The sequence below is a fragment of the Pyrus communis genome, chromosome 11 (assembly GCF_041283825.1).
Source record: "Pyrus communis isolate YQ-2024b chromosome 11, ASM4128382v1, whole genome shotgun sequence".
Lineage (NCBI taxonomy): Eukaryota > Viridiplantae > Streptophyta > Magnoliopsida > Rosales > Rosaceae > Pyrus > Pyrus communis.
Window position 1 is genome coordinate 2,394,309 of NC_142575.1, and position 26,930 is coordinate 2,421,238.

At 37.4% G+C, this 26,930-nt stretch overlaps 5 protein-coding genes across 7 annotated transcripts; 4 read left to right on the top strand and 1 right to left on the bottom strand.

Annotated features, from left to right (window-relative positions):
- The first annotated feature begins 4,237 nt into the window (after positions 1-4,237).
- On the top strand, positions 4,238-7,221 carry LOC137742793 (E3 ubiquitin-protein ligase At1g63170). Its single transcript, XM_068482745.2, has 3 exons — positions 4,238-5,708; positions 5,841-6,216; positions 6,588-7,221. Exons 1-3 carry the CDS (start codon positions 5,206-5,208, stop codon positions 6,732-6,734), a joined length of 1,026 nt encoding a protein of 341 aa, XP_068338846.2. The 5' UTR covers positions 4,238-5,205; the 3' UTR covers positions 6,735-7,221.
- A 1,276-nt stretch (positions 7,222-8,497) lies between these two features.
- Positions 8,498-12,889, top strand: LOC137742655 (farnesyl pyrophosphate synthase). The gene is made up of 11 exons (XM_068482576.2): positions 8,498-8,899; positions 10,368-10,392; positions 10,472-10,587; positions 10,700-10,786; positions 10,879-11,084; positions 11,188-11,239; positions 11,676-11,771; positions 11,970-12,014; positions 12,108-12,197; positions 12,292-12,363; positions 12,533-12,889. The coding sequence occupies exons 1-11, from the start codon at positions 8,789-8,791 to the stop codon at positions 12,659-12,661; spliced, it is 1,029 nt and encodes a 342-aa protein (XP_068338677.1). The 5' UTR covers positions 8,498-8,788; the 3' UTR covers positions 12,662-12,889.
- Positions 12,890-14,567: 1,678 nt separating this feature from the next.
- Positions 14,568-14,909, top strand: LOC148692664 (uncharacterized). The gene has a single exon (XM_088679528.1). It carries the CDS (start codon positions 14,568-14,570, stop codon positions 14,907-14,909), a length of 342 nt encoding a protein of 113 aa, XP_088535654.1.
- A 2,964-nt stretch (positions 14,910-17,873) lies between these two features.
- On the top strand, positions 17,874-20,038 carry LOC137742166 (uncharacterized). Its single transcript, XM_068481951.2, has 5 exons — positions 17,874-18,068; positions 18,358-18,430; positions 18,669-18,853; positions 19,410-19,479; positions 19,704-20,038. The coding sequence occupies exons 2-5, from the start codon at positions 18,376-18,378 to the stop codon at positions 19,898-19,900; spliced, it is 507 nt and encodes a 168-aa protein (XP_068338052.2). The 5' UTR covers positions 17,874-18,068; positions 18,358-18,375; the 3' UTR covers positions 19,901-20,038.
- A 290-nt stretch (positions 20,039-20,328) lies between these two features.
- LOC137742165 (uncharacterized) lies at positions 20,329-25,933 on the bottom strand. 3 transcript variants are annotated; one of them, XM_068481948.2, is made up of 10 exons: positions 25,579-25,933; positions 25,001-25,093; positions 24,288-24,406; positions 23,380-24,059; positions 21,863-23,217; positions 21,623-21,702; positions 21,449-21,541; positions 21,290-21,363; positions 20,981-21,125; positions 20,329-20,710 (listed from the first exon to the last, which is right to left on the bottom strand). In XM_068481948.2, the coding sequence occupies exons 1-10, from the start codon at positions 25,661-25,663 to the stop codon at positions 20,627-20,629; spliced, it is 2,808 nt and encodes a 935-aa protein (XP_068338049.2). In that variant the 5' UTR covers positions 25,664-25,933; the 3' UTR covers positions 20,329-20,626. The 3 variants fall into 3 exon arrangements, with proteins under 3 accessions (XP_068338049.2, XP_068338050.2, XP_088535792.1); XM_068481949.2 differs by having other exon boundaries at positions 24,714-25,093; positions 25,579-25,874; XM_088679666.1 differs by lacking the exons at positions 25,001-25,093; positions 25,579-25,933 and adding an exon at positions 24,492-24,887.
- Positions 25,934-26,930: the final 997 nt, after the last annotated feature.

Here is a 26,930-nt window from a genome sequence, read left to right on the forward strand (position 1 = left end):
TGAACAAAATAATAGTACCCTTCCAGTGGTTATAGATAACTAGCTTCTCAGCAAGCGCTCAAGCGTGCAAACTGACTTTTAAACTACAATTGATACGGTGGTGTTTCTCTAGTTTTGTGTTTTAGTTGATCGCTTTGAAACTTATTTATTCATAATAAATAAGAAATTGGTGTATTAGTTGTTGGTGTAATAAGTTAGTGTATCTAAATAGACTCAATTTCTTATATTTATTAAATTATTAAATTTATCATTTATACGGATAGTGTTATTCATACACACATTTTTACCTCTTACACACCTTTGTTAATTTTGGCTCTTAATCTTCAATCATCCATCTGATCCAACAATCGAAAATTGAGAGAAGTGTGAGAAGTAAAAATGGGTGTCCAGATATCACTATCATAATTATATAACTTTACACTTTACTCTTTTTGGAAGAAGAACAGAATGAGAATGCAATTAACAATTTCTCAATTAATCTAATTCTTGACTTTTTAGGTATTAAATCACATATAGTAAGAGTGTCATGCAACTTTCATTTTCATGTGTTAATAAACGTAAGAATCCAAATGACCATTAGTACAAGGGTAGAAAATGTCAGATATTATGAAAGACGGGCCATTGTCCTACTCCTGACCACACCAATATTTTCAACTTAACCATTTATTACTAGGTTTTAGATTTTATTACCAAAAACCTCAGTTTTATTATGAGTGAACCATACACTTACCTATTATGTTTTATTTTCTCAATCCCCCTAATGTGGGACTTATACTCAACAGAAAACATAACCAAACCCTAGGGATTGCAATTTTTCTTCTCTTTAACAAAAGTCAATACATTTGATATCCCCTATGTAAAGACATGTCCCTAAATATTTCGGTTTTTATAATTTTATCGCATACGACTCTTTTCCTTGGCATATCCTTGTAGGACTCGTCGTTATGAACACGTGGGCGCAAACGAAATCAAATTTGGAGCTAAGATGGAGATTTTACGAAATCACAAACGTGAAGGGCAATTTGGTAATTTTATGTTTAGAGATATTTTTTGTGTGTTGTTTTGTGAGCCATGGGGCCCACACCCCACTTCTCCTTCTTCCCCTTGTCCTCCACTCCCCCGATCACTCAGACCCTCTCAAACACTTTCTCTCTTCTTGTATCTCTCTTATCTCTACAACTCTCCCCTCTCCAAGCCCAACATACACAACAACGACAACAACACCCACCACCATGTCATCAACTTAGCCACCTTTGGCCCTTTGTCGCTCTTTGATCTCCCTTATCTCTCCTCCTTGTATGTGCACGCTGCACAAGAAGCTGAAACCATTTGTCATCATCGACGAGAACCGACGATACCCTCTTATTTCTCGGCCTCGGTAAGGACTCACGTCATTCCATTTAGTTTTAGTTTCGATTTCTAGCTTGATTTCGAGCTTACACACGAGCTTTGGGTAAGATAATGTAGAAAACAACTCGGGGAAACATTTCCCAGATTTTTCGACGAGGTCCGACAGCTTTCGAGCCATTTTCCGACCAACTTCGGTGACGGCTAGCCACGAGATAGGTATATTCCTCTTCCTTGTTTCTCCAGCTTTAAAACCATATATTATGCGTTGGTTTTGGTTGAGTTTTAACCCCAAAACGGAGCCGGGGAACCTTCCCCGCCATTTTTCCAGAATCTGGCCTTTTTCTTCGTTGGGTCTGGCAACCCACGAGCCCAAACGAGTCAAACCCGACCCGCAACCTATAACTAGGCCTAACCCAATGGTCGGGCCCAATCCAATAACTCGGCCCAAACCTTTGGGCCATGTAACCCAAGCCCTTGGCCCAACCTAGCTATTGGCCCAACCCAGCAACCCAAAGCCTAAATCCGACTCAAATCCAATCCAATAACACAGACCTAACCCAGTTCCATGGCCCGCGCGTGAAGTACACACACCTTTGCAGGAGATATTGTGCTATGTCGTTGTCCATGGCGGTGTTGGCGAATTTTTTAGTGACCAAACTCGGAGCATGGCGACGTGTGGCCCCCTGGGCTGCCACCCCATGGCAGCGCGTGGGGGAACCCGAGGTCCCTCGTTAGGTTTTTCGACATGCCGAATATGAATCCGCTGTCTCTTTTCCCAAATTCTATCATTTTAGTAGATTTTGATTAAATAGTCTCTATTTGTGTTTAAGAGCGTCGGTGGAAAGTGACCCTGTCCTCGCTAGTTCGAGCAGTTCCCATGCAATGGCATACTTTAGTGTACAACATATGTTGCCGGTGTGTGGAGATAAAAAATGGAAGTATGAATAGCCGCCATTAAAATCAAGGGAACTTTAACGAAAAACTTCTGGTACTATTCACTTTAACGAAAAACCACATTTTTACTCTAAAAAATCAATCCTGATACTATTCACTTACAACATATTTTTGTCATTTTCGTTAAAACTCAAAGTTTTCAAGTCATTTTCATTAGTTTTCCTTAAAATCAATGAAGGAAAAATGAATTAATTAAATTAAAAAAGAACTGTCTTATTCTCTTAATCCCCAAAACAAGGAAGAATCAAATCAATTTATGTAATTGCCAAACAATATGATATAGGCATCAACAATATTCAAATGGAATAAGGCAACAAGATGGGTCTTACTTGTCAAAGCTGCTTCCTTTCTAGTGATAAATAATGGCCACGAACAGATGGTGGGCACAGAGGGTCACGAACCAGACGAGCAAGGGGCCATCGGAGTTGCCTCTCGCAGCAATTTTCCGACCTTCACGAGGGCACCTGACCCCCTTTGCCCCCTATTGGATCCGCCGGTGACCATATATACATCAAGAGCTGCATATGCTAGCTTAATGAGACGATGAGACAATGAGACCAAGGCTATCAATTTTGGGGGCTCACTCACATGTAAGTGTCCCCACAAAAATTGATTCAATATAAAGCCTATTGATTTTGGGGGCTCCCTTAAATAATTTGTTTTTCATAGTTTATTTATGAGATAAGATTAAAACAAGCAAAGGTTTGTAATTTCTTATTCAACTCTTACAAATGCATTTTTTGGTATCACAAAACTCGGTTTTGGCACGCCATTTGATCTCAAGGTAAAAGTACATTGCCGCCTCATATAATGACATCCTATATTAAAAAAATTGAAGTCTTATCCAAATTTGAAACGTAGAACAAAATCTCAAAGGCCTTTGAAGATCCTACAAGGTATCTTTTGCATGGGAAAGGTGATGGAGGGCTAATGCCACGTGGTTTGCTGCTAAAGGATGCGAGCAAGTTGGAAATCATTTTAAAACTCTATGATGTTGCAGTCTTAAGTTTTGCTTGTGTTCAAAGCTAGGTACGTTTAAACTTCTTTTTTTATCATTTATTTTTCTATAAAATTCAATGTTTGAAATATAAGCACAATTCATAGACACAAAAACCCCAAGAAAATGACCCTATTTCTTATTAAAAAAAAAAAGACTATGTTTCTTCCTAATCATAATGTGTAATTTAGTTTCTTTGTTGTCCAAATACGTATAAAATAATCAAATGGTGTAGAACTCGAACTCAATGTGCTAAACGTGTCGTTCAATGAATCATACACCAAACAAATGTAATTTTTTGATATTGAATATGTGTTCGTATTATAACCATACGGTTCTATTGAAATTTGAACGTATGTTCTTGATTTGTCCTTGGAGAAATCAAATAAGACTACCTATGTAGCATGATAATTAATATCAAATCAAATAAGACGGAGAGAGATTCACTTCAGATCTCACTATCCGAAGTCTAAAGGTCAGACAATTTGGACCGTTTAAATTGAATCCGACGTTTCTCATTAACTCATTATGTTGGTCCATCTTAACAAACTAAGGGTTCTGATTTCACTTTCACCCAAATCATAGACTCGAATTTTCTGATCCTTTAAGTTTCGGATACTAAGTACCCAAATTCAGATATGACTACCCATGTAGCAGGATAATTAATGGCATAAGATAGGATGTTAGACAAGGTCAGAAAATTGGTGTGCCCTACGTGACAAACACAACTCAAAGAGGAGTGCCATGAAGCTCCAAAATAATGCAGCTGCTGACAAGATTAGTTGGCCAACTGCTTAACACGAAAATGTGTCACGGACAAAGAGGCTCCGTACCCGCCAAAAACTCAAATTAACAAATTGCTTAAGGGTCAAATTATCACTTTATCTCCTGTCTAATCAACTTTAAAAGTCTATTAAAATCTTTTGCTTTTTTCCTAATTTTCTATTAGAGAAAAGATAAAGATGCAGATAGAGAGATTTGCAGCTTTTTGCTTGCTGAATAAATAAAAGCAGGAACTAGGAAGGAAATTAGGCCAACGGTTAGCTTTCTTCCCTCCAAACCCTTGTGATTCCCTTGGAATCAAAGCTAAACCCCCTTAGCAGTTGGATTTCTGGTCACCATCTGAACCCAGATTCACCTTCCTGACATACTCTCTGCACCCTTCTCTTGCTTCTCAAATTGCTTAATATCCCCCTTCTTATAAATTTCAATTATGTTCATGTTTTTTATATTTGAGGTCTACCCAGTAAAGAATTTGACCCATTCTGCAAGTTTTGTGCTTTTGGGGTGAGAGATTTAGGCCTTGGAAAATTTCGGTTGTTCGGGTTGTGAAGATTTTGGTGTAAAGATGATTGATTTGTGCTTTTGAGTGAGAGATTTTGGCCTTGGAAGTTTTTGGGTTTTTGGAAATTCTGGTGTCTAGTTGATTAATTTTATGGTATGATCCAATAAAGTTATTCAATTTCAGGTGCTTTTGTATAAAGCTGTAAGCTTTCTTGGATTTTGGAATATTTAAGAGTTGGGTTTTGGAGGGGAGAGATTTTCAGAGGTTTGCAGTTCATTTGCAAACTGAAGGCTGAAGCTTTTTCAGATCCAAAAGTGCTTTTGGCTGCTCAACCCAAATGGTATTTTTCACCTGTGTTGCTTCATTTAACTCTCATGACTATACTTGAAGAAAACATGAAAAAACATGAAAGTTGCATGAATGTTATGTAACACAAGCTTTCCATCAAACCCGACTGCAATTGCAGCCCACCACACATTTGTGAAAACTCCCAGCACAATTTTTGTGATACAACTCTCATATATTTCATGACAGCCTCCCAATTTCAGTTCACACCATATAACACTTGTATAAAGCGCCATATTTATAGTTGCCAATAGAATCATAGAATCATTCTTCTATGGATAGCCGTTACATTTTTCAACCAGAACTCATGTGCCAATCTGCTTCCGCTGCGGTTTCATTTTCCTCAAATTCTCCGGGAGATGGTGGTGCGGCAGTTAGTTTGGTCAGGACAAGGTCCTCTAGAGCTCCTCCTTCATTCTTAATGAGAATGGCTATGAGAATATCTAGAGCAAGGTGGTTCACCTTCTTGAGAAGAGTCTACCACTACCAAAATGGTTCGAGGTCCAATCTTGGATCAAATCCTTTCGATAACAGCACTTGGATGATGCTGGAATTCATGGCTTTGGTTGTTCAAATAGGCGTGACCACGATTACCTTGGCTGTTTCAAAGGAGGAGAGGCCGGTTTGGCCTATGAGAATTTGGATTGTTGGGTATGATATTGGTTGTGTTCTCAATATGTTGGTGCTCTTTGGGCGTTACAGGCTACTTTATCTGACTCAAAGTGATGGTTTCAACCTCTCCGATTTGGAACAGCAGAGAAGCACTGAAGATTCCAGGTACTTTTTTATTTGGCTTCGGTTACTTCCATATAGTTACGAAAGATTTCTGCAAGTATATACAGAGTAAATCACATGGAATTTTTTACGTTTCGGAGTTTGATATATGGAGTACAATGTATATGTGTACAGGACCACACATTTGATGAACAGGTGTAGAACCTCACTCGAGCTCTTCTTTGCCGTATGGTTTGTGATGGGTAATGTTTGGGTCTTCGATTCTCGCTTTAGTTCGTTTACTGGAGCCCCGAAACTCCATGTGCTCTGCATCTCTCTGCTTGCTTGGAATGCCATTAGCTACTCCTTTCCCTTCCTGCTGTTTGTGCTGCTATGTTGCTGTGTACCCCTAATTAGCAGCCTCCTTGGATACAACATGAACATGGGATCCATCGATAAAGGGGCTTCTGATGACCAAATTTCTCAGCTTCCCAGCTGGAGATACAAAGAAGTTAACGCCAAAATAGAGCTCGGAAATGATTGCGATTCAGGATCCCTAAATGATGATCCAGTAAGTCAGAGTCATACATAAAAAGCTAATTTGGCCTTGTTATATTCATATAATCTTTGTTCTGCTTGCGGTTTCTTTACACGCGAGAATCTCCATTTTTCTTGCTTCGATGTACAATCCTAGCAGTTGAATCCCTTAACTTTCTGGAATCAAGAGCTTTTGGAATCGAAACCTCCGATTCTCCTCTCCATGTATTTGTCAACATAATCTGAAAAGTAGAGAATGGGGTTGTAATTTATACCTATATGCGGTACAAACTTAACTTTTGAGGTCTACTGGTTATCTGAACTATATCGTGTCAAGAAACGCCTTGTAATCTCACATGGCGGCTCATTAATTTCGTCTCTTAATCCTTTTTCGTGTGCTCGCAGGATTGCTGCATTTGCCTGGCAAAATACCGAGACAAGGAAGAAGTACGGCAGTTGCCATGTTCCCATATGTTTCACCTCAATTGCGTCGATCATTGGCTCAGAATCATATCTTGCTGTCCTCTTTGTAAGCAAGAACTGCAGAGATAGGAATTACACCAACAAAATGGTTGAGTTTTTTCTTCTTCTTTTTCTTCGATTCTCTCTTTTTTTCAGCGTGAACTTACGCGGTTACTCGAGCGAGTATTTTGCCTGTACAGGGGAGCTCACCAGTAACTAAATTATACCCAAATTTTACAGCGGTTGAATATACAAATAGGTAGCAAGAGAATGATGTTGGTATCCTTACAAATTTCTCCCGTATGTATACCAAAAAAAAACACATTCCTTTTCTAAGTTTTATTAATATTATGGAATAACTCTATTTGTGTAAGTTTATATTATACTGTTGGTCCAAGGCTGGATAACAGAGGAGGGAGAATGTGTCAGATAATCAACAGTCGACACTCCGTTTTTCATGTCAAATTTCTATGACTTTGTTTGTTTTAATATTCTGGAATATATGTACATGGAAATGTACTAAAGAATGTATCAAACCTTCGTAATATTCATTAAAAGCTTGTGCTTTAATACTTTACTTTTCTGATTACTGCTCGGAAAATGTGACTTTAAGGCTTTAGATTGGATGGAGTTGTTAGATAGAAGGGATGGCTCTGCAAGATGGGGTTTTTCTTTAACTAACGCATTCTGAGTTCAAACTATCCGCATTTTTTAGAGGAGCTTAGAAAAGTAATATTGCTTGTAATTATAATCTGCTTTTTCGAGAAAGTTATGAATGACGTGGTTGATACTTTCTGAACTTAAAATATATTAATTGTAAATAACAAACTACACTTGTTGAATATGAATGGTGACTACTACAATCAAAAATCTATCCTGAATATAAGGACTCCAGTTATCTTCCTAATCCAATTTCCCAATAATTTTTTTTAATTTTTTTTTTCTTCAGAAAAGAAGATCAGCGGGTGACTTTGTCATGACAGTCTACCCTTTCGAGGGCTAAGAAGACTCATAGAGGCATTTTATGCTTCCTCTTGACCATCATCGCATGATTCACCAATGCTAAGAATCTAACACAGAACATGCAGTGTTAAATACGGGTTTGAAATTGTCATTTAGTACTACGGTCTAATCTTATTCCTCTTCACTTTTAAGTGAGAGGTCTTATGTTCGATTCTCTCTAAAAGAAAATTTGAACCACATTATTGCTAGCTTATTAAGAGGTTTAACACATAATAGTTAACCGCACAAAATTTGAACCTCAAATTCGTCAACCACTAAACTACCCATAATAGTTAATTTCTCAATATTTCGAACTCATCCCAACTCAAGCCCAATACATGCGACTACAACTGAAACGGGCTCTTTTATGAGAAGCAGGCCGGACAACGAGCCCATGCATGTTATAGCCTTTAGATGCCACCGAGTCACCGCACCGTCTTGAAGAGGTGGGTTGGGGGTTGACTTTTGCAATTGGACTTGGCAGGCTGGCTCCTGGCTCACCTACTTTGACTGAGTACGGAGGTAGGGGGTGGTTGGTAGATGCCAATCTTATCGAAGTTTATTTAGGATTATTATTGATGGGCACAACTTGGATAAAAGCTATGTTGTCCTAAATTTGTCTTTCTTCAAACCACACTATCACGATTTAGCGGTCGAAAATGAATTTCAAGCTCGTATTTTTATGACACATTTTGAGTTCGATTCTGGCACTAGAAAATCATACTACGGTGACTAGAGAATGTTAAAATACTTTTGTGAGTCTTTTTGCATATATAAAAATAAACTATCATGACGAAACTATCATCTGATCTCTTTAACATAAAGAAGAAATTTGTCTTTTTCTTTCTCTCAATTTCCTTTTTTTTTTATTTGGATACTTTTTCTGATATAAAAAAATGGTAATTCCAAAGCCAACCAGACGTGAGTTGTTGCCACACTCTCTCTCTCTCTCTCTCTCTCTCTAGAGTTCAAAGCTTGGGGCTGCCATTTCAAGACGCAACTCCTTCTCCTGCTGGCATTTAAAGACCCAACTCCTCCTCCTCTTTCTTCCACTCTCGTTTTAAAAGCTCATACCTTCTCCTTCTCACACCTCACCCCTCGCCCTTCTCTCTCTCTCTACTCTCTCTAAATCTGCAGAGAAAATGGGTGATTTGAGGTCTAAGTTCTTGGGGGTTTACTCTGTTTTGAAATCTGAGCTTCTCAATGATCCGGCTTTTGAATTCACGGACGTTTCTCGTCAATGGGTCGAACGGGTATTTCCATCTATCCCTTTAATCTGTTTGTAATTCATAAGTCAATGTGCATAGCAGTGAAAGATTAAATCTTTTTCAATGATTTTTTTTTTAATATTTTGATTGTTGGTGTTACTGTTACATCCAGTTGAGTTTTGTAAGATTTTCTGCTTTGGATTTTGGGAGGGGGGTTGATCCTTCACTCTGTCGAAAGGAAAGTGTTTAAATCGAGGAAGATTTAATCTTGGCTGTAAATTTTTTATGGGATTGCTTGTTAAGGCTTAGATTGGTGAGAGTCTGTTGAAATTTTGTAGTAGTATTGGTTCCGATCTGATTTGGTAGTCTTAATTGGCTCGAAAGCATTTGTTTTTCGTCGAAGTAAGACGACATTGCTGCAATTGTTTGTTTTGCTTGTATTCTCCATGAACTGCCCAATCCCATAGTACTAGAGACATTCAATTACCATGATTTAGTTTAGATTGAATGATTGGATTTATCGCATAATTTTGAGCTCATTTGGAAGTGCTTTTGGTGCAAATATTTTTGGAACCAATTCTTAGTAAAAGTGCAAGTGAATCCCGGAAAGGAAGCATTTAAGTGCTTTTTCAAACCCAAAAACTTTCTGCTAAAAATGCTTTCAATCATTTTAAAAGCACAAAACTAGTGCTTCTTGCAGTTGCAGGAAGCACTTTAAGTGATTTTAGTTTCCAAATTTTTCGTTAAAAGCTCTTTCAATCATTTTAAAAACACCTCCAAATTTGATTAAAAAAAAAATAAAAAAAAAGCACTTCCAAACGCCCTTTGTCTTGTTGTGAATGTTGATGGTCGAAATAAAAAGGAACAATGAAAAATAGGAGAAAAGTTGTACCAGTGATCTTCTGAGGTAAGAGGCTTGATGAATCGAGGCATTGCCTTTAGAAGAGCCAAAGATTAGAAAAATGACTAAAATACGATTAAGATGGAATACATACTTATCAGGAAATATGATTAGAGAGCTGCTATTTGCAATTGAGAAAAGTTATCCTACACTCGTCCTTGTTGTTTAGTGTAAAGGAGTGTAGAATGACGGTTTTGGAGTGCCAATGATAAGTTCTGATTAGTTAATGTGAATGTCAAATAACTGATATGGAAGAGTATCTGATTTGATTTATCCATATATAAGGTGAAATTATAGTAGCAGTTTGTAAATCTAAAATACACTGTTGTATAAGTATACGTGTCTGTGGATATGTGTATGTGTCTGGGTTAGTAGTTGTTCTTCCGCACCTAGATTATTGGGTTGAAGGCCAATGTATGTATAAACAAGTCTTGAGCTTGAGAAGGCCGTGAATTTGAAGAAAGTGTTTGACAGATTACGGAAATATAGTCTCTGTCTTTTACAATGGCACAAGTTTATTCTCAATTTTACTGATGTTCTGAACACCTTAATTCCTATTTCATACTAATATTTGTATGTCCTAATTGAATCGTTGTGCCCCGTTTGTTTCAGATGCTGGACTACACTGTGCCAGGAGGTATAGAAATGTCACGATTTCTAATTTTTATTTGACTTCTTTGTGATAGAACTTCTGCTCATGCTTTTGCTGTTTGCAGGAAAGTTGAATCGAGGTTTATCCGTTGTTGACAGCTTAAAATTACTTAAGGATGGAAAGGACCTAACGGATGATGAATTTTTTCATTCATCCGCACTTGGATGGTGTATTGAATGGGTAGGACAACACATAATGGCTCCTACTGTTTATCATACCTTCACACCTCTCGTCTGCATTGGTTACAAACTTACAACAGAATTCATACCTTCATTTTTATTGAATTTTGCAGCTTCAAGCATATTTTCTTGTTCTTGATGATATCATGGATGGCTCTCATACACGTAGGGGTCAGCTGTGCTGGTTCAGACTACCAAAGGTGAGAGCCTCTAACACGACTGATGCTTTTCTTTGTGCCTTTCTCTTTTTAATTGCTATGAATATTCTAAAGTTCATAATTGTTAATCCTAGATTGGCATGATTGCTGTGAATGATGGCATACTACTTCGCAACCATATCCCACGAATTCTCAAAAAGCACTTTAGGGGAAAGCCCTACTATGTGGATCTGCTGGATTTATTTAATGAGGTGGAGTTTCAAACAGCTCATGGACAATTGATAGATTTAATTACCACTCATGAAGGAGAGAAGGATCTATCAAAGTATTCATTGTCGCTGTAAGTAAATATTATGACAGTTTCAAATTTATATGATTGATTCCCAATTAAATCTATTTCCTTTTCCTGTTTCTAATGCTCAAGTGGTTGTCTTTTCATGCAGTCACCGCCGCATTGTTCAGTACAAGACCGCTTATTACTCTTTTTACCTTCCAGTGAGTACAAATTTCTTTTACACTTTCATAGCTCATGGTTCTCAGATTCATTTCATCTTTATTGTCAAACCCCCTCTAAAACGGTTAATTGTCAATTTTGCTTTAGAGAAGATTTCAACCATGGTCCTTACGTAGGTAGAAAGTCTGCTTTCTAATTGGCATGTAATGTAAAGGCTGTTAGGCCTAGTCCTTTTCTATGTGAATGAAACTGAAAATTTTGAAGATTTTTTGGTTTCTAATCATATATTTGAATAGCCGAAAACCTCTATAGGAAGAAGTTTTTATTTGCTTGATTTCCTCCGTAAAAGAAGTTGGTTTAGATTCATGTGTTTCTATCTTCCTGAACACCCGAAACCATATGAAACAATTAATGTTCATCCCAGTATTTGATGAAATTTCTTTGACATAATCATGCTTAACCAATCTATGCACTCAGGTAGCATGCGCGTTGCTAATGGCAGGCGAAGATCTTGAACACCATACTGATGTGAAGACTATTCTTATTGAAATGGGAACTTATTTCCAAGTACAGGTAATAGTTAGTTTCACGTATAAATCCTCTATTATTTTATTGCTGATAAACTGTAGGATGACTAGGGAAAAAGAAATGGAGGATTGCCAAACCCACAGCTCCCCAATCAATTTATGACCACCAGTTTTCTTTGTCTTCCTTCTTTATAAGCCCCTTCTTTCTTATTTTAACCGAACGATATGCTGATGTATTTTGTAGGATGATTATTTGGATTGTTTTGGTGATCCCGAAGTGATAGGAAAGGTATATTTTAAGCTATCCTCATTTGGCTTTTGGTCATGCAATTCCCTACCATCGAAGCATTGTGAACCAACTGTTTGTCATTTGAAATATTAGGTTGGGACTGATATTCAAGACTTCAAGTGCTCTTGGTTGGTTGTGAAAGCTTTAGAAATTGCTAGTGAGGAACAAAAGAAACTATTACACGTAAGCAAGTAAATCTATATTCTAATGTATCGTATACTAGTCCCGGTGTCATAGTTCTTGATTACATTTATTCGTGTTTGTGTTATGTTACCAGGAGAATTATGGGAAAGATGATGAAACATGTATTGCAAAAGTAAAAGAACTATACAAAGTCCTTGATCTTGAGGTTATTCTCTCCGTCTTCTTGTTCTACTTTACTTTTCTTTTCTGGAACCGCATCTTGAAGCCTGGAAAACATATTGCATAACATCAAGGGTTTATTTCTTGTGCGTTTTTTTCTGTATTTCGAACCAAAGGTTTTAACATTACCATTTTATTTAACTTGCGGTTTTTAGGGTGTGTTTCTGGAGTATGAGAGCAGCAGTTGCCAGAAACTTACAAAATTGATTGAATCTCATTCAAGTAAAGCAGTACAGGCAGTGCTGAAATCATTCTTGGCAAAGATATACAAGAGGCAGAAGTAAGCAAAGAAGGAAGCAGATACCGAATGCTTAGCAACGGCAATGTTACTGCCTCATCTTCTAATAATTAACTACGACAAAGGACAGAAGAAAAAGCAAAACACGTTTGTATCCCTTCTCTTCTGGTTTTCCTGCTTCGGATTTCCTGTGAAAAACTCCCCTGCTGAATATGTTAGGCCAAACTATGTTAATTTTGGTGACTTTCATTAATTGTATTTTTATGTTGTAAGATTTCGGCGTTTTGGCCTTGGAGAAATTAGACTCATAAGTTAATTTATTTGCCGTTATCGAAAAAAAAAAGGACTCAAAGCTGCTGTGTTATATTGTATTCAGAGGTCAATTTTGTTCCTTGCGACTCCATGCCTCCCTGAAGCAAATGCCACTCTTACTTTGCAGCTCTTGTGCAGATTCCTGCCCGGCTTAGTATGCTCGTCTCTTACAAAAATGTTGCAGTAAAAGTAATTTCCTGCACTTGCATGACCGATGCGTAGTGTGTACACATAAGAAAGCATTCAAGTTAACATAGAGATATACATGCAGACATATATCCAGCACAACCAAATTATGATCAATAATTTGACATTCAGAACTTAATTTTCAGTTACTTTGACAAACAATAGGATAATCAATAGTAAACCATGGGAGGGGAATTCAAACAGGAACCTCGGGTGCAAGGGCAAATGCTCTTAACCAATTGAACTACAATCCACTTGCAAAGTAATTTTCAGTTTTATCTAGTAGCTTTGAGACTCGTTTATTTTTGTATACCCTCCTCTCTTTTTTATCATTTTCTTATTAGAATTCAGAACTAGTAACCATTTTGGTTAATTTTAGAATGGAAGGTGATTACCCATTTTATGAATTAACAAATATTGAGTTGTGAGGGCGAGCCTTGGCGCTATAGAAATATTGTTTCTTTGTGATTGAAAGGTCACAGGTTCGAGTCGTGGAAATGACAGTAAGGCTATATACTACAGAGTTTTCTCTTGACCCTTACAAAGCGGAGAGTCTTGTTAGCTTGGGGTCTCTTTTTATTTTTTCAATAAATATTGAGTTGTACTATTAGCCAATGGTACTTCTGGCTTTTGGAAAGCTGTTATTCTGTTATTTTTTCTTGGCACAATAATTAGTTAAAATTAAAAAATATTTAGGCATGGTAAAAATGGAAATTAGTGGCTACAAACTTGTGATGAAGGAGATACCACAAACTTGCAACTCCAAAAAAAGAAGTGGTTGAAACTTGAAGCCCAAAAATTCAGCTATTTGTGACTGCTGTCAAATTTGTTCATATTTCAAATCAAGATTTTCTTCCATTTTGTCAAGGGGGTGGGTTGAAAGATAAATGTGGTAGCACCTCCTTTCACCATCTCACCCTTCTCTCCTTGCAAGAAGCCAGACAACATTTTTTCTGGCGATTGGGGAAGAACTTCTGCCATTTCCAAGTATTCTCCTGCAGGTTTACATATATACTTTTCTTGCCAAGATCTTCTGATTTCAAAAGTTTTCTTTTGTTGATTCTATTTGTTTGTTTTTTCTAATCGATTTTGAATATATGATAATGAGTTTAACACGATGCTTGCATTATTGTCGTCCTTCGATCGCTTTATATATCTCATCCATCGAATTGTTCGATGAATGATACTACGGAAAAAGTCATGAATCGGTATAATTTTGATGATCGTGTGTTAGTAAACACGCAGAAAGTCGAGAATCATCCGTTATCATTTCAGTATGCGTTCTATGTGAATAAACATGCCAGAAAAGTACATGTATCGTTGGAAATCTAGTATCTTAAGAACCTTTTCTCTTTAAACAAATCGTTGTTGGACTCAAAATCTCGAGTGCATGGGTGAATACATGTATAATAACGGTTGTTATTTTTCTTTTTGGTTGAAGTTTGACAGAAAATATGGCTGAAAAGGTGGAGCAGAATCCCCGAACCCCAAGGACGATCAAGTGCAAGGGTCAAAACCTAACCATACCAGAATTTACCATAGAGGATTTCAGGAAGCATAATCACATGCTTGGTTCACCAACATCACAAGGAGGTACTCCAAAATCAGCAAGGTGGAAGAACTGCCTCTGCTCCCCAACCACTCATGTTGGCTCATTCCGCTGCAGACACCACCGGACATCAAGTTTCGGGTCGGGCCTCAGCCGTGTAGGGAGCTCCGTCGGCTCTAACCTCTCGGAGCTCGAGAACCGAAAAGTAGAGCCTAGTCCCCTTAATGACTCAGTCCCTGCTCAGTAACTTCTTCTGATCATATGGAAAAATGTTGAGTTGAGTGAATATTTGGCATGCATGCGTGTAGCTTCTTCAACATAAGAAAAATAATATATATTATATACTGTCAACACCAAAACTAAGATCCTGATGAATGTTGGGTATCAAGAAAAAACGAACTTACATGTGATGAGTGTTGTATAAATTTGTTAGTATTTATTGATTAGTAAAACATTAAGAATTTAATTCAAATTGTTTTTGTTTATGATAAAGCACGTATTGTTTCCTTTTATTTCGTAAGACGATGTTGAGAGATGAGGATTCCGACTCATGAACTTCGGATTAACCACTAAATAACCAGCATCAAGAAAAATTTTAATCTATGAGGCCTAACATTCAGCCACAATATTTTTGGGAAGGAGAAAATAACTTAAACCTAATTGTGATTGAAAATTGATTCTCCAAACAAATGTGAAATGTGGATTAATGTAGAGGGACATTGGCGATTCAGATTATATATGAACTTGAATTAGAAGTTTCAGAGGGATGAAACAATTCTAGTATATATAAATCACGGTTTAGTACCCTTTACCATTCACTCGAGGATCTATCTTTGATTAAAATTTTGTAATCAACACTTTTAGTGCATATTTCTTATTCCTCAAATAAGAACAAGAAAGAAAGAACCAGCAGAATATACAAAAAGATTCATCAAAACTCAAACATAGTTAAAAAAATTTAATCAATTAATTTGATACTTGACCAAGAACCTAATAATACAAAGGAGAATAGTGAACATCATTCGTCTTCGAAGGCTTAGAACAAAAGAAACCAACTCTCTGTCGCCTTCTTGAGCCAAGATCCACCAGAACTAACATCTTTCGCAACCACGTCGAACTGTGGATACCTTAGGGTTTGGAAAGCCGGATCGAAGAAGTCCTCAACCCCGTGAACGATCAGCCATCCGTTGTTATAGAGATCCCACTCAGTGACTTTGACTAGGTTAAGAGAAGCATATCCATGTGTGCCGGCAGGTAAGGAAGTGACAACAAGAGGATGACCCGGCAGAAGAGTGTCAACCTTGGAACCGTGGCGAAAAGAGGCCTCCATGGAATCTTTGTTCATCTTGAATGGCACAGCATGATACTTGAGGAGCGTCAACGGAGGCTGTGGGTACTTGGAGTTGAAGAAAGCTTTGTCTTGTGGGCAAAAGAGGGTAATAGTGCTGTTAGGGTTTATAGCTTCAAGAATAATATCTAGGGTAAGTGACATGGCATGATACCCTTTGTTGGAGAGTACGGCTGACACCATACCGCCATTGATCGTCCCCGATGGTTTGCGCTGGTTTGTTTCTTCGTAGGGTTGGACAGCTTCAGCTTGCATGGTGTTGGTAACAAAGAGAGGTGAAACGAGAAGAAGAACAAGAAGAAACCGGAGTGCAAACTTGGGATCCATGGGAGAAGAGAGAGCTAGGTTACTTTCAACGAGAGAGTTTGGTGAAAGAAAACATGAGGCGGAGCACGTATATATGGTACTGAGCCAGTTTCTTAATCGTACCCAAAATTGTAATTGAATTCCGAATCGTAAAGGGATTCATTTTTCGTTTTGGAGATATATAATAAAGTTATAATTTGGCTCTTGGTGGTTTTTATTTTTTATTTTTTTTTTGCCAAATTATGATATCAACACGCAAACAAACCATTTTTTTTTTCTTAAAAAAAAAAAAAAAAAAAAAAGAGTTTTAATGAAAAGCCTGCGGTAATGTTCACTCTAACGAAAAATCACATTTTGACACTAAAAAGTCAAATCTGGTACTATTCACTTTACCCTTTATTTTGTCCTTATCGTTAAAAATCAAAGTTTTCAAGCCATTTTCATTAGTTTTCTTAAAAAAAACACAACCAGCTAATGATGTCACATCACCCCATCTTTTTTGGGGATGGAAAAACTTTCATAAGTATTTCAGTCTCTCTCTAGCTATTATAATGTGATTTACCAGCACTAGAAATCTAACTCATAACATTATCATATGGAATCCGTCTAAGAGATAAAATCCATCAAGTTGAAGTTGAACTCACCCTAACAATCCGTGTAAAACAACTTGACTAATCAATCCGCATGTAATAAGAACTAAGTAGCCATACGGATTAGAACTGCTTACATGTATGTAACGCCAATTATGCAGACGTCATTTGACCGTCACCCACCTTCTTCTTCTCATCATAATTAATTGGTGTTATCAACGAACTCATGTTACAGTACATTTATGTAATTTATGTTTATCAATATTGAATTCTAAAAATTTGCACGTGAATTAGTAATATTATGCTAAAGTGTTGTGGTCACAAAACCAAATCTCCTCTCTCTCCTTGCCTCCTTTGAGGGCGGGTCGACTACAGAGTTATCATGGTCAAAATTTTAGGCTACTCAAAACGGCCTACAACATCATAGAAACTTGAAACCCTTTTTTTTTTTTTCATAAATTAGAGTAATTTGGAATATCGTCTCCTTTCTCTTATCGCCCCCACATCATCAAAGAAACTTGAAACCAACTAGATTGAATTCGATTCGGTTGCAAGATGAAATCTGAAAAAGAAAAAAAAATGTTTTATTCTTTATTTCCCCCTAAACCCTAACCTTTTCATTGTTTTAATTAATATTTTTTTTTGGGAACTTTAACGAAAAACTCTTGGTACTATTCACTTTAACGAAAAATCACATTTTTACACTAAAATGTTAATCCTGGTACTATTCATTTTACCTTTTATTTTGTCTTTATCGTTAAAACTCAAAATTTCCGAGTCATTTTCATTAATTTTCCTTTTATTTTTACTTTCGAATTTTTGGGTTGTAAGAAAATTAAATTTTTGGTGTGTATTGAAGTGAGCCCAGGTCTTTTGTTTTGCAGGCCGAACAGAATATATGGGTAAGGATTAGGCCCAGTCCAGCTGTCCAAGACGATAACAAAACTGAAGACAAAACGACACCGTTGGGAATTTCGGCCGTTGTTTCACCGCCTTCCATAGTTTCCATAGGCGTCCACACCGAAATCAACACCCAAACCTCCACCTCCACAAAACTTCAAAATTTCCTCCTCCAGTTTCGGAGTTGCAGACAATTTAGGGTTAGGGTTTTTAAAAGGCGTTTTCTGCTGCTTCTGAGGTCCAAAGGAGGAGTCTTTATCGGGTAAGAAGTTTGGGTTCTGATAAATTTCACCTCAAAATTAATTAAATTATTTTATTTTATTTTTTTTATTTGTAGTTCATATTTGTGGCCCGAATTCATGAAAACAAACATAGCCCATTATTTATTAGATATAAATGATCCGATTAAAATTTGTTTGCCATTTTCATTTTCATTTTCCCTTCAATTTAATCTTAATCAAGAACTTGTAGCTTTAGCAGAAGTAGGGTTTGCCAAATTCCCAATCGTATGCTGCTATGAATGTTTATGTCCTAATTTTATGTTTTTTCAGGTGATCTTTATCACCAAGATGCCAATGTTGACTGCTTCAAGTACAATCGTTAACTCGCCTGTATTGCCAGCAGGTACTCATGACATTCAATTCTTAAATCTATGAGGTTTTGAAGGCTCACAGATTCTGTTATTTGATTTTCCTATCGATTTTGATTGCTCGTTTATGGGATTTTGTAACAAGAGTTTCTCTTTGAAGAACTTTTTTCCATAACTGTGTTTGTCGGAATTTTCAGTTTGATGATATTTGTAGGGTTTTCTTTTGCGAATGGCATGTGATTGTTGTGATGTTTGGTTGTATATGTGAGACAGTAGGCCGATGCCGTGGACAATTTAAGCTTTCTAGCCGTGGAGCGAAAAAGGTACATTTTGATGGAAAAATGGTGCATCTTAAGATGGAAGTGATGGGGCTTGCACAGTTTCCACTCGAGAGGAGAAATCTGGTCATGGTTTCCAGTCGAACACAGTCTGCTTCTGTCATATGCGCTAGTGCTTTGGTTAGTTTGTTCTCGTATATCTAGTATCATTTCTTACCTTGCCTTTACATAGGAATATAATTTTGGTTTGTTGCATAATGGATCACTATGTATCCTATACTCTTCTGTTGCAATTTGAGATAACTGAAGCATTTATGGATCATGAATTCATTGATTTGAACCCCGATAATGGTGACCCTGTAGGATAAGCCGATGCATTTTGTTCCTTTTCATATTGGTGATGCAAGCAAGATATGGGCATGGTTTTTTAAAATTCATTCACCTGAGTTGAGTTTTTTTTTTTTTGGGTCAAACCTGAGTTGAGTTATTGGCTACAAATGGCTGGAATTAATCAGTTACCTGGTCCAGTTATTTGTACTACTTTTAAATTTTGCACTTAAGTTTGCATAACCTAAAATAAGCATCGAGAAATTGTTTTTGCATAGCTGTTTAAAACGTTATTCAAATTATGAGTCTACATTTTGTTCTTGCTTCTTATAGTTGTTCGTTTCCCTAACTTCCTCAGTCAAGGAACAAAAAGGAAAAGAAGTTTTGATTTTGCTCTTTTATTTTGCAGAATGCCAGATGCGGTGCAGAACAAACGCAGACTGTTACACGTGAGGCTCCAACAATTACACATCTTCCTGGTAAGGGCCGATATTTTGTATTAATCTCTTACTAGTGCTGCGGAAAAAATCGTTTTGAAACATTAGAGATGAGTGTTTATTGAACGTAAATGCTTCTTTTGCAGTCTTGGATTCAATAGTTATTTAGAATTCACATAGAAATGTGCATGTACTTTGCAAGCCGTGTTTCTCTGCCTGAATTTCTGAAATGAAGTCATCTAACAGTTGGGTGTTTGCAACTGCAGGCAAGGAGAAGTCCCCACTGCTTGATGATGGCGGGAGTGGCTTCCCTCCTCGTGACGATGGCGATGGCGGTGGTGGTGGAGGCGGCGGTGGAGGCAACTGGTCCGGAGGTTTTGCCTTTTTCGGCTTTCTTCTTTTCCTAAGCTTCTTAAAGGATAAAGAAAGTGAGGGTTCATATCGAGAAAATAGGAGAAGGTGATGGAATTTGAGGGGACGTATTACGAAGATTTTGCATTGTATTTTTTCTGCGCCAATGAATAATTATCAACTTTTATACTTCGAAAAAGATCTGTTTAATGTACGGTTGCCTAGTATTTAGGCATCAACATTCAACACAGCTTTGTATTCTTTTTCATATTTCATTCACTAACCAACACGATCTAATAAACATTTCGTTTTTAGTTTTTAGCATGATCAATTCGCTAAATATGGAGTCGTCAACGATTTTTCCACGAGGGAGCAAGATCTAGCAATTTCTTGCATGACCTATTAACTCGATACAAACCGACACGAAATAACAGTTTTCGAGTTATCTGTTAACGAGTCGAATTATTATCAAATCACTCATTAAGAACTCATTAACAAGTCAAACAGTTATCGGATCACCTGTTCAAACTTGATAAGATATCGTTTGTCAAATGTATTGATATTAAGCATGATAATTTCTTACATGACCAACATGACCTGTTAACGAATCGGCTCATTGCCAGGTTACATGTTAATAACCCGTTACAATAACAGTTTGATATGACACACCTGTTAAAATAAAGGATATGACATGAAAATGACACGAACAATAAATTGGCAAAAATTTGTTATTGTATAGAAGAATGTATTCCTAATCCAACCCCTAGATTACAAAAAGCAGTAACAAATCACTGTAATTGATCCTATCTACTTAAAAATCCCTCAAAATTTTGAAGACTCATTTTGTTGGTTTCGTCCATGTAGTTTCCGAGGTCACGGTATTTCCATAGTAAACCTGCTTTGAGGATTCGTCCCAGTAGGCCTGCAGAAGTCGAAAAGAAAATCAGATTTTGAACAAGTAACTCCCTTCGGTCTAAGCCAGAGAAAATTAACTGCTTCACATTTAACGGATTAAACAATAAGCACATAACCAGGAAAGCGAGTAAGACTCTAGGTGTAAGTTCTTTCTTAATGGGTTTCAACGCGACCAGGATCAACTTAACAGAAATGTCGATAAGCAACAACCCTTGTTTAAAGCAGACATCAAAGCCTATTAAGGAATACAACTCCTGATGTGCTCAGTAAGACATACCTGCCATCCAGGTGGGAGACCGTTTGATTGTTCGGTCATATCAGGCTGCTTGTTCCCATCAGTAGGAGCCTCAGATGCAGATGCTGCTGCAGTTTTTGCAGCTTCACGGGCTAATTGAGCTTTTCTTCGCTTCACTTTCTCACGCCTGCAGGAAACAGAACTATCACATCAGAAGAAAGTTGATGTAACATGAAACTCAGTGTCTAAAGAATCGGTGAAAGTGACCAAGTCATCCCAAAAATAAATGAATATAAGTGCAAACTTAGAATTTACAGTGACATGTTAACATAATAATTTAGGTCACCATACCAGTCGCCACCCAGAGGCTGAAAATTAGCATTATCTTTGGCCTCTCCGCTGGTAATTTGTTGTGCATACCATTCCTGCAACAATAGGAACGTAAGAAACCAGAATGAGCCAAAAGGAGGCCCAAAGCACAGTACTGTACAAATAAAGTCCAGCGCAAACCTCTATTCCCCTTTGTCGCTTCCTCTCTAACAACTCGTATGCATTTTCAGGTTCCTCCTCGTCTTCAAGCAACTCCTCTTTTGCTGCTTTCCACTGGTTAAATTGAAACCAAATTAGGGGATCAATCATTATATGATGCAAGTAGGGATATGAAAGAATTAGACAAAAACATACCTTGTCTACTAAACTGGACACTTTCTTATTAGACCTCAAGGAGCAAGCAGCTGCAATTGTCCGCTTTTTCGTCCTTGGAACTGAATAAGAGAAAAGGAAAGTAATGAGTATGCTTATAATCATACACGAGTCACTAAGACCTGTCAGAGATTAAATCCATCATTCACGTTAAGTAGGATCACAAAGAAGAATGCCATGAAAAGAAAATTACCCCATTTAATTAGGTTTCAAAATCTTTACCTTTAGATTGAACCTTGGCAGCCACTGATGTGGCAGAAATAGATGCAGCGGTAGGGACAGAATTAGTTGATGGCACAGAAACAGTTGCAGGTGCTTGAATTGTGGCTGTGGTAGAAGAAACCTCAATACATCCCCCACCATTGCCACTATCAACAGAAAAATGCTCAATATTCACATTTGAAGCGCTACTGCCTGCTCCTGAATGGGAGTTGATGGATCCAGTCTGATCAGATGGCAGGTTTCCATAGTTTAGAGGAGCAGACTCGCTGTGAAACTGCAACGGCTCTACACTACTAACTACAGGAGCAGCAGGTACAGTGCTATCTTGAAGCCCATAATATGTGACAGACTCAACAGGGTTAACTGCAACTTGAGCAGTTTCCGTGTAGGTGCTAGGAACTGCACCATAGTAAAGTGGTGCCGGGGGGATAACTACTTGCGATCCTTCAGGATGTCCAAAAAAATTAGTGTTAGAAGCTTCAGTGATGGTATGTCCATAATACCCAAAACTGGAAGCTGGATAGGAATAATTGTATTGCTCTACATAAGGAGGTTGAGCTGTTTCATGGTAAGATGGATGAGGAGGATATGGGGGCTCAGGTGGCGGCTCATCAGGTGGGGGCGGAGGAATTTGTTCATTATCTGGTGGTGGTGGGGGAATCCATTCCTCATCTGGGGGAGGTGGAACAGTGAACATATCCTCTGACACTGAAGATGTGTATATAGAAGGTGGACTAGGATGAATTGGCTGCTCTGGTGGAGCAAACTCCTTGAAATTCAATGCATATTCAATAGTTGTATCTCCTGCAGAGTTTGACTCTTCAACTTCCATGTCCACATCCATATCAACCTCTTCCCCAGCACAAATCTCATTTTTGGTAGTCGAGTCATCGGGAAATACCACCCCATTGACTTGTTCACTTTCGCCACTATTCATATGTCTAGTAGGAGAGACAGATGCAGACACATGCTCAGAATTTGCACCAGAACTTTTAACATCTTGATCTTTAGAAACCATCGCTGATGTATCAACAATATGAGTAAAATGACGATCATCCAAAGTTCCAACTCGATCTACTTCAGTTTTATGCCCCATGCTTTCCTGAAAATTGTTTTCTCCCTGGCAGAAAGATGGATATGTTGTCTCAACTTGATTTGACCGTAGAGATTTAACAATCTTGGACGTTTCGTCGTTAATAGCACTCTCTAGTTGTTTAAGTTGTCTTTCAGAGTGCATCCAAAATGGAAGCAGAGATGGACCATGAGATAAAAGAGACTTAATATCAAATAGCCTTATCTCAACTTCCATAGTGTACTTTGAGATCCAGGTGAGACCTGGCAGCGGGTCCTTCGACCTGAAGCATATAGACTAATTTATTAAACATCTAAAAGAAAAGAACAAAAACAGAGGGCAACATACAAATGAATCTAAATGAATGATCAAACAAATAAATTTAAGAAAACTGGATGCTTGTGTTGTGGGTGGGTTGGGGAAAGAAGGGCAAAACATGTCGTACCCTTGTAGTGACTTCAATCTTTCTAACAACACCTCACAATGTTTGATGAGACCAGAGGAGAGATCAATCGCTGATTCAGAATCTTCTTTAGCCATTGTATCGTGAGTGGCTCCTTCATTGAATTCTAGATTCCACTTGTCCACTTGGGACCCATGCCCATGCGATTCTATTCCATGATGGATTACATTGGCACCCCCTTCAACTGTGACAGAATTAGAGAAACCATCTAACTTCACATCAGAAGCGCTAGACCCTTCTGTACCAACAGGAACATTATCTGTTGTTCCAGCAGTAGTAGCCATTTCCTGGTCACCGAACTTTGTTTCCAGGGCTAAAACATCAGGGACTTCCCATGAAGTTTCGCCAGTTTCAGTATTCCAGTAATAATAGCTATTACTCTCTTCATGCATTACAATCTTCCAACCTGAACTAACATCTCCAATGACTTGTACACTAGAGGTTTCAGGAACAGAGATTTGTTCAATCAAATCAGATTCTGTACGTAAATCACTAGAGACGATATCATCATTTTCTCTTTGATCATTGTCCTCCATGTTCTTGTCACAATCTTGCCGGGCAGAATTTGTATTACCTCCCTGTTTCTCAACCTTCTGAGAAGCAAGGTCTTCACTAGCATTGAAATCCAAATGCTGATGAGATTCACCAAGCGAACTCTTAACCTGAAAGAGGCACAACATTTAGCATGTGGAGTAAACACAAAAAGACAGGTTTGTGAGGTGGACAGAATTTACTTTTAGTACCTAGCTTGAGCGTTACTGCTTAAAGCCTTAAAGTGAAACCCAACTTAGTACATCTTGACATCTAAACCCTAAATCCTAGAACAGTGTAAAGAACTGCTCACCAAGCTTCTCAGAAATGGCAGAAAATAGAGAAAATTATTTAATTACCTCATCATTTTTGTCAGGGGAAGAATTTTCTACAGAAGCATTGCTATGATTTGAATCATCATCCAACTCGTCATCACTATACTGCCCAAGTAATAGCAGCGGATTTTGTGGTTTCTGATCTGCAGACATAAAAATACTAGCATGTCAAACACCACCTAATCCATCGAATTATCTACTTACTAATCTTTTGATAGAGATGTATACTTAGTAATCACCAACTTATCAGCACCCAAACAAACAAACAGCTGGAGTACTAATGTAGAATGGAAGTAAGAGCAACTAAGATTGTGGAGGAAAAAGTTGTCTAAGAATGCAAAATGTAAATTTGAAATAAGAAGATTAGGATCTCTTCATTGCAGCCACCTGTTACACAAGGAAGAAAAATGTCAGCAAGTACAATGTAAAATAAAGCCAGGACATACGAACCGATAGAAAAAATTCCCAGCCGAACTCTCCAAAATGCTTTGCAGCTGCCAGAAAGGGCATAATGAATGGGAATGACTCATAATTTCACTGTGGCAGGGCCCGAGATGGTCTGACAACAAATGTTCTTAACATGACAACAGCCACCCTACAGTCTGAAACAAAATCTCGGGGGGCGAAAACATAACATGTCTTGCACATATAGTATCCAAATTCCACCGATCTACATTATGTTGAGCACACATGTCCTCTCTACAAAGTCCTTTTTGAAGAAAACTGACGGAACCCACCTGAAGAAGATGGTGAATTGGGTAACCCAGCATGGCCTTTAGATTTAGTTTCGTCTCCATGTTCATCATGTCCAGCAGAGCCACCCAAATCTCCTATAAAAGCACAACAAAGCTCCTCAACATAACACCCCAATATCCATACAAACTCCAAACAAACCATTTATATATTCACCCAATCCCGCAACACAAGATGTCATCTTTACTCAAAAATAATGTCGATACTTAGAACCTGTTTGGGACTGCTAAGCACTTGCCTTTATAATAAAAATTTCAACATGGTTATAAGAAAAGCACTCCTAGCAAAAGCACTTATACTCATTACATAAGCAGAATATCGAATTTGTTGGTAATAAGAGACCTTCAATCCACCATTAATCTAAAGTAAACCTCTTTCCTGTCAAAATTGCATAAAATTTTACCTCCACTATTCAGCACACTTTTCAGACAAGCTAATCAATACATAGTTACTTTAGAAAAATTCCTAAACAGGGTAATGGGTAGTCTCAATATTTCAAGCACAAATACACACACAATTATACATGCATACATACATACACACACACATAGAGAAAGATTACCAGAGGGTTCCGCGAAGAGATCGAGCTTGACTCTGCGACCAGCGCTAGTCTTAGCTGCAAGACGACGCTCTTTCCTCTTCCCCATCGATTACAACTCTCTGAGTGCTTCTCTTTTTCAATCAAATAGCCTATTAACACCTGCGACCTTCCTTCCGATTTCCTTCGGATTTTTCCCAAATTCCAAAAAATTGGATCTTGAAGTTTCCGATTTGAACAGACAAATTTCAGCTGGAATTTTTGAAGGATTTTGATTGCGTTGCGATTCGCTCTTTTTATTTAGGCCAAGAAAATTTCGTGATCGTTGTGGTGATTCATACATTTAAATAGAACACGCGGTGAGAAAGTTATTAATTGTAATTTTGTGGTGAAATTCGTTATAGTCTAAATTAAATTTTTTCTTATTATTTTGTCGGTTTAAAATTGTTAATTTTATTTTTATTGATTTTATCGGTCAATCATAAAATGTCATATAGACATGAATTTTTTTTTATTTCTAAAACTTTTAGTACTACAATAAAAAAATAAATAAACAATAAAATTAAAGGATTCATATTATCAAACTTTCTCATTTCAAGATAGCCAAGAGTTCAAATCCAAGATGTAAAAAAATCACAAAATACCTTATCGTGTTTAGGTTAGAATATAAGTTATTATGCATACATTGAATTTAGTTTCATTTTAAGAAAAACAATAGTGGACGGTATGACTAGGGTTATGTGAGAGAGAGGGGGATAGGTGGTGGGCGGCCGTGGCTATGGCTGATAAGGATAGGGATTGGGGAGGGATTAATTTTTTTTCCTTATATTTTTGTTGATTAAAAAAAAGTGCAATTTCCAAAAAGAAAAGAAAAAAGAATGAAATGACCTTTTTACCACCGAATGCGGATGAAATTTTGACAGAAATTTTAATTTGAAGTACGATTGATAACGAACTCCACCAAAAAATTAACACTTTATTAACACTTTATATATATAGGTGCTGGATCATTCATCCGCAAGCCCAATTAACTTAAAAAGTAAATTCATCTGCTAGCCCCAATGGATCTTAACTTTTGTTCAGATATTTATGGAAATTTTGGGACTATATATATTTCAAATTTTTTTTTTTTTGTCGATTAATTTTAAATAAAAAAAGGCAGGATTTGAACTCTAAACCTTAATTTGACTAGCGCTTAGTAAGAGGGTCGTTTAGAGATTATGATGCCAATAGGTTTTGTTAATTGTTTTACAAGGAAACTACAACAACAAGACATTATTATTAATAAAATAAATAAAGCAATGGTAAAAAACAATAATCAAGGCTTGCCTAATTAAGCGGGATCGGCTAAACTAAAGTAATGTTCAATTTGAACA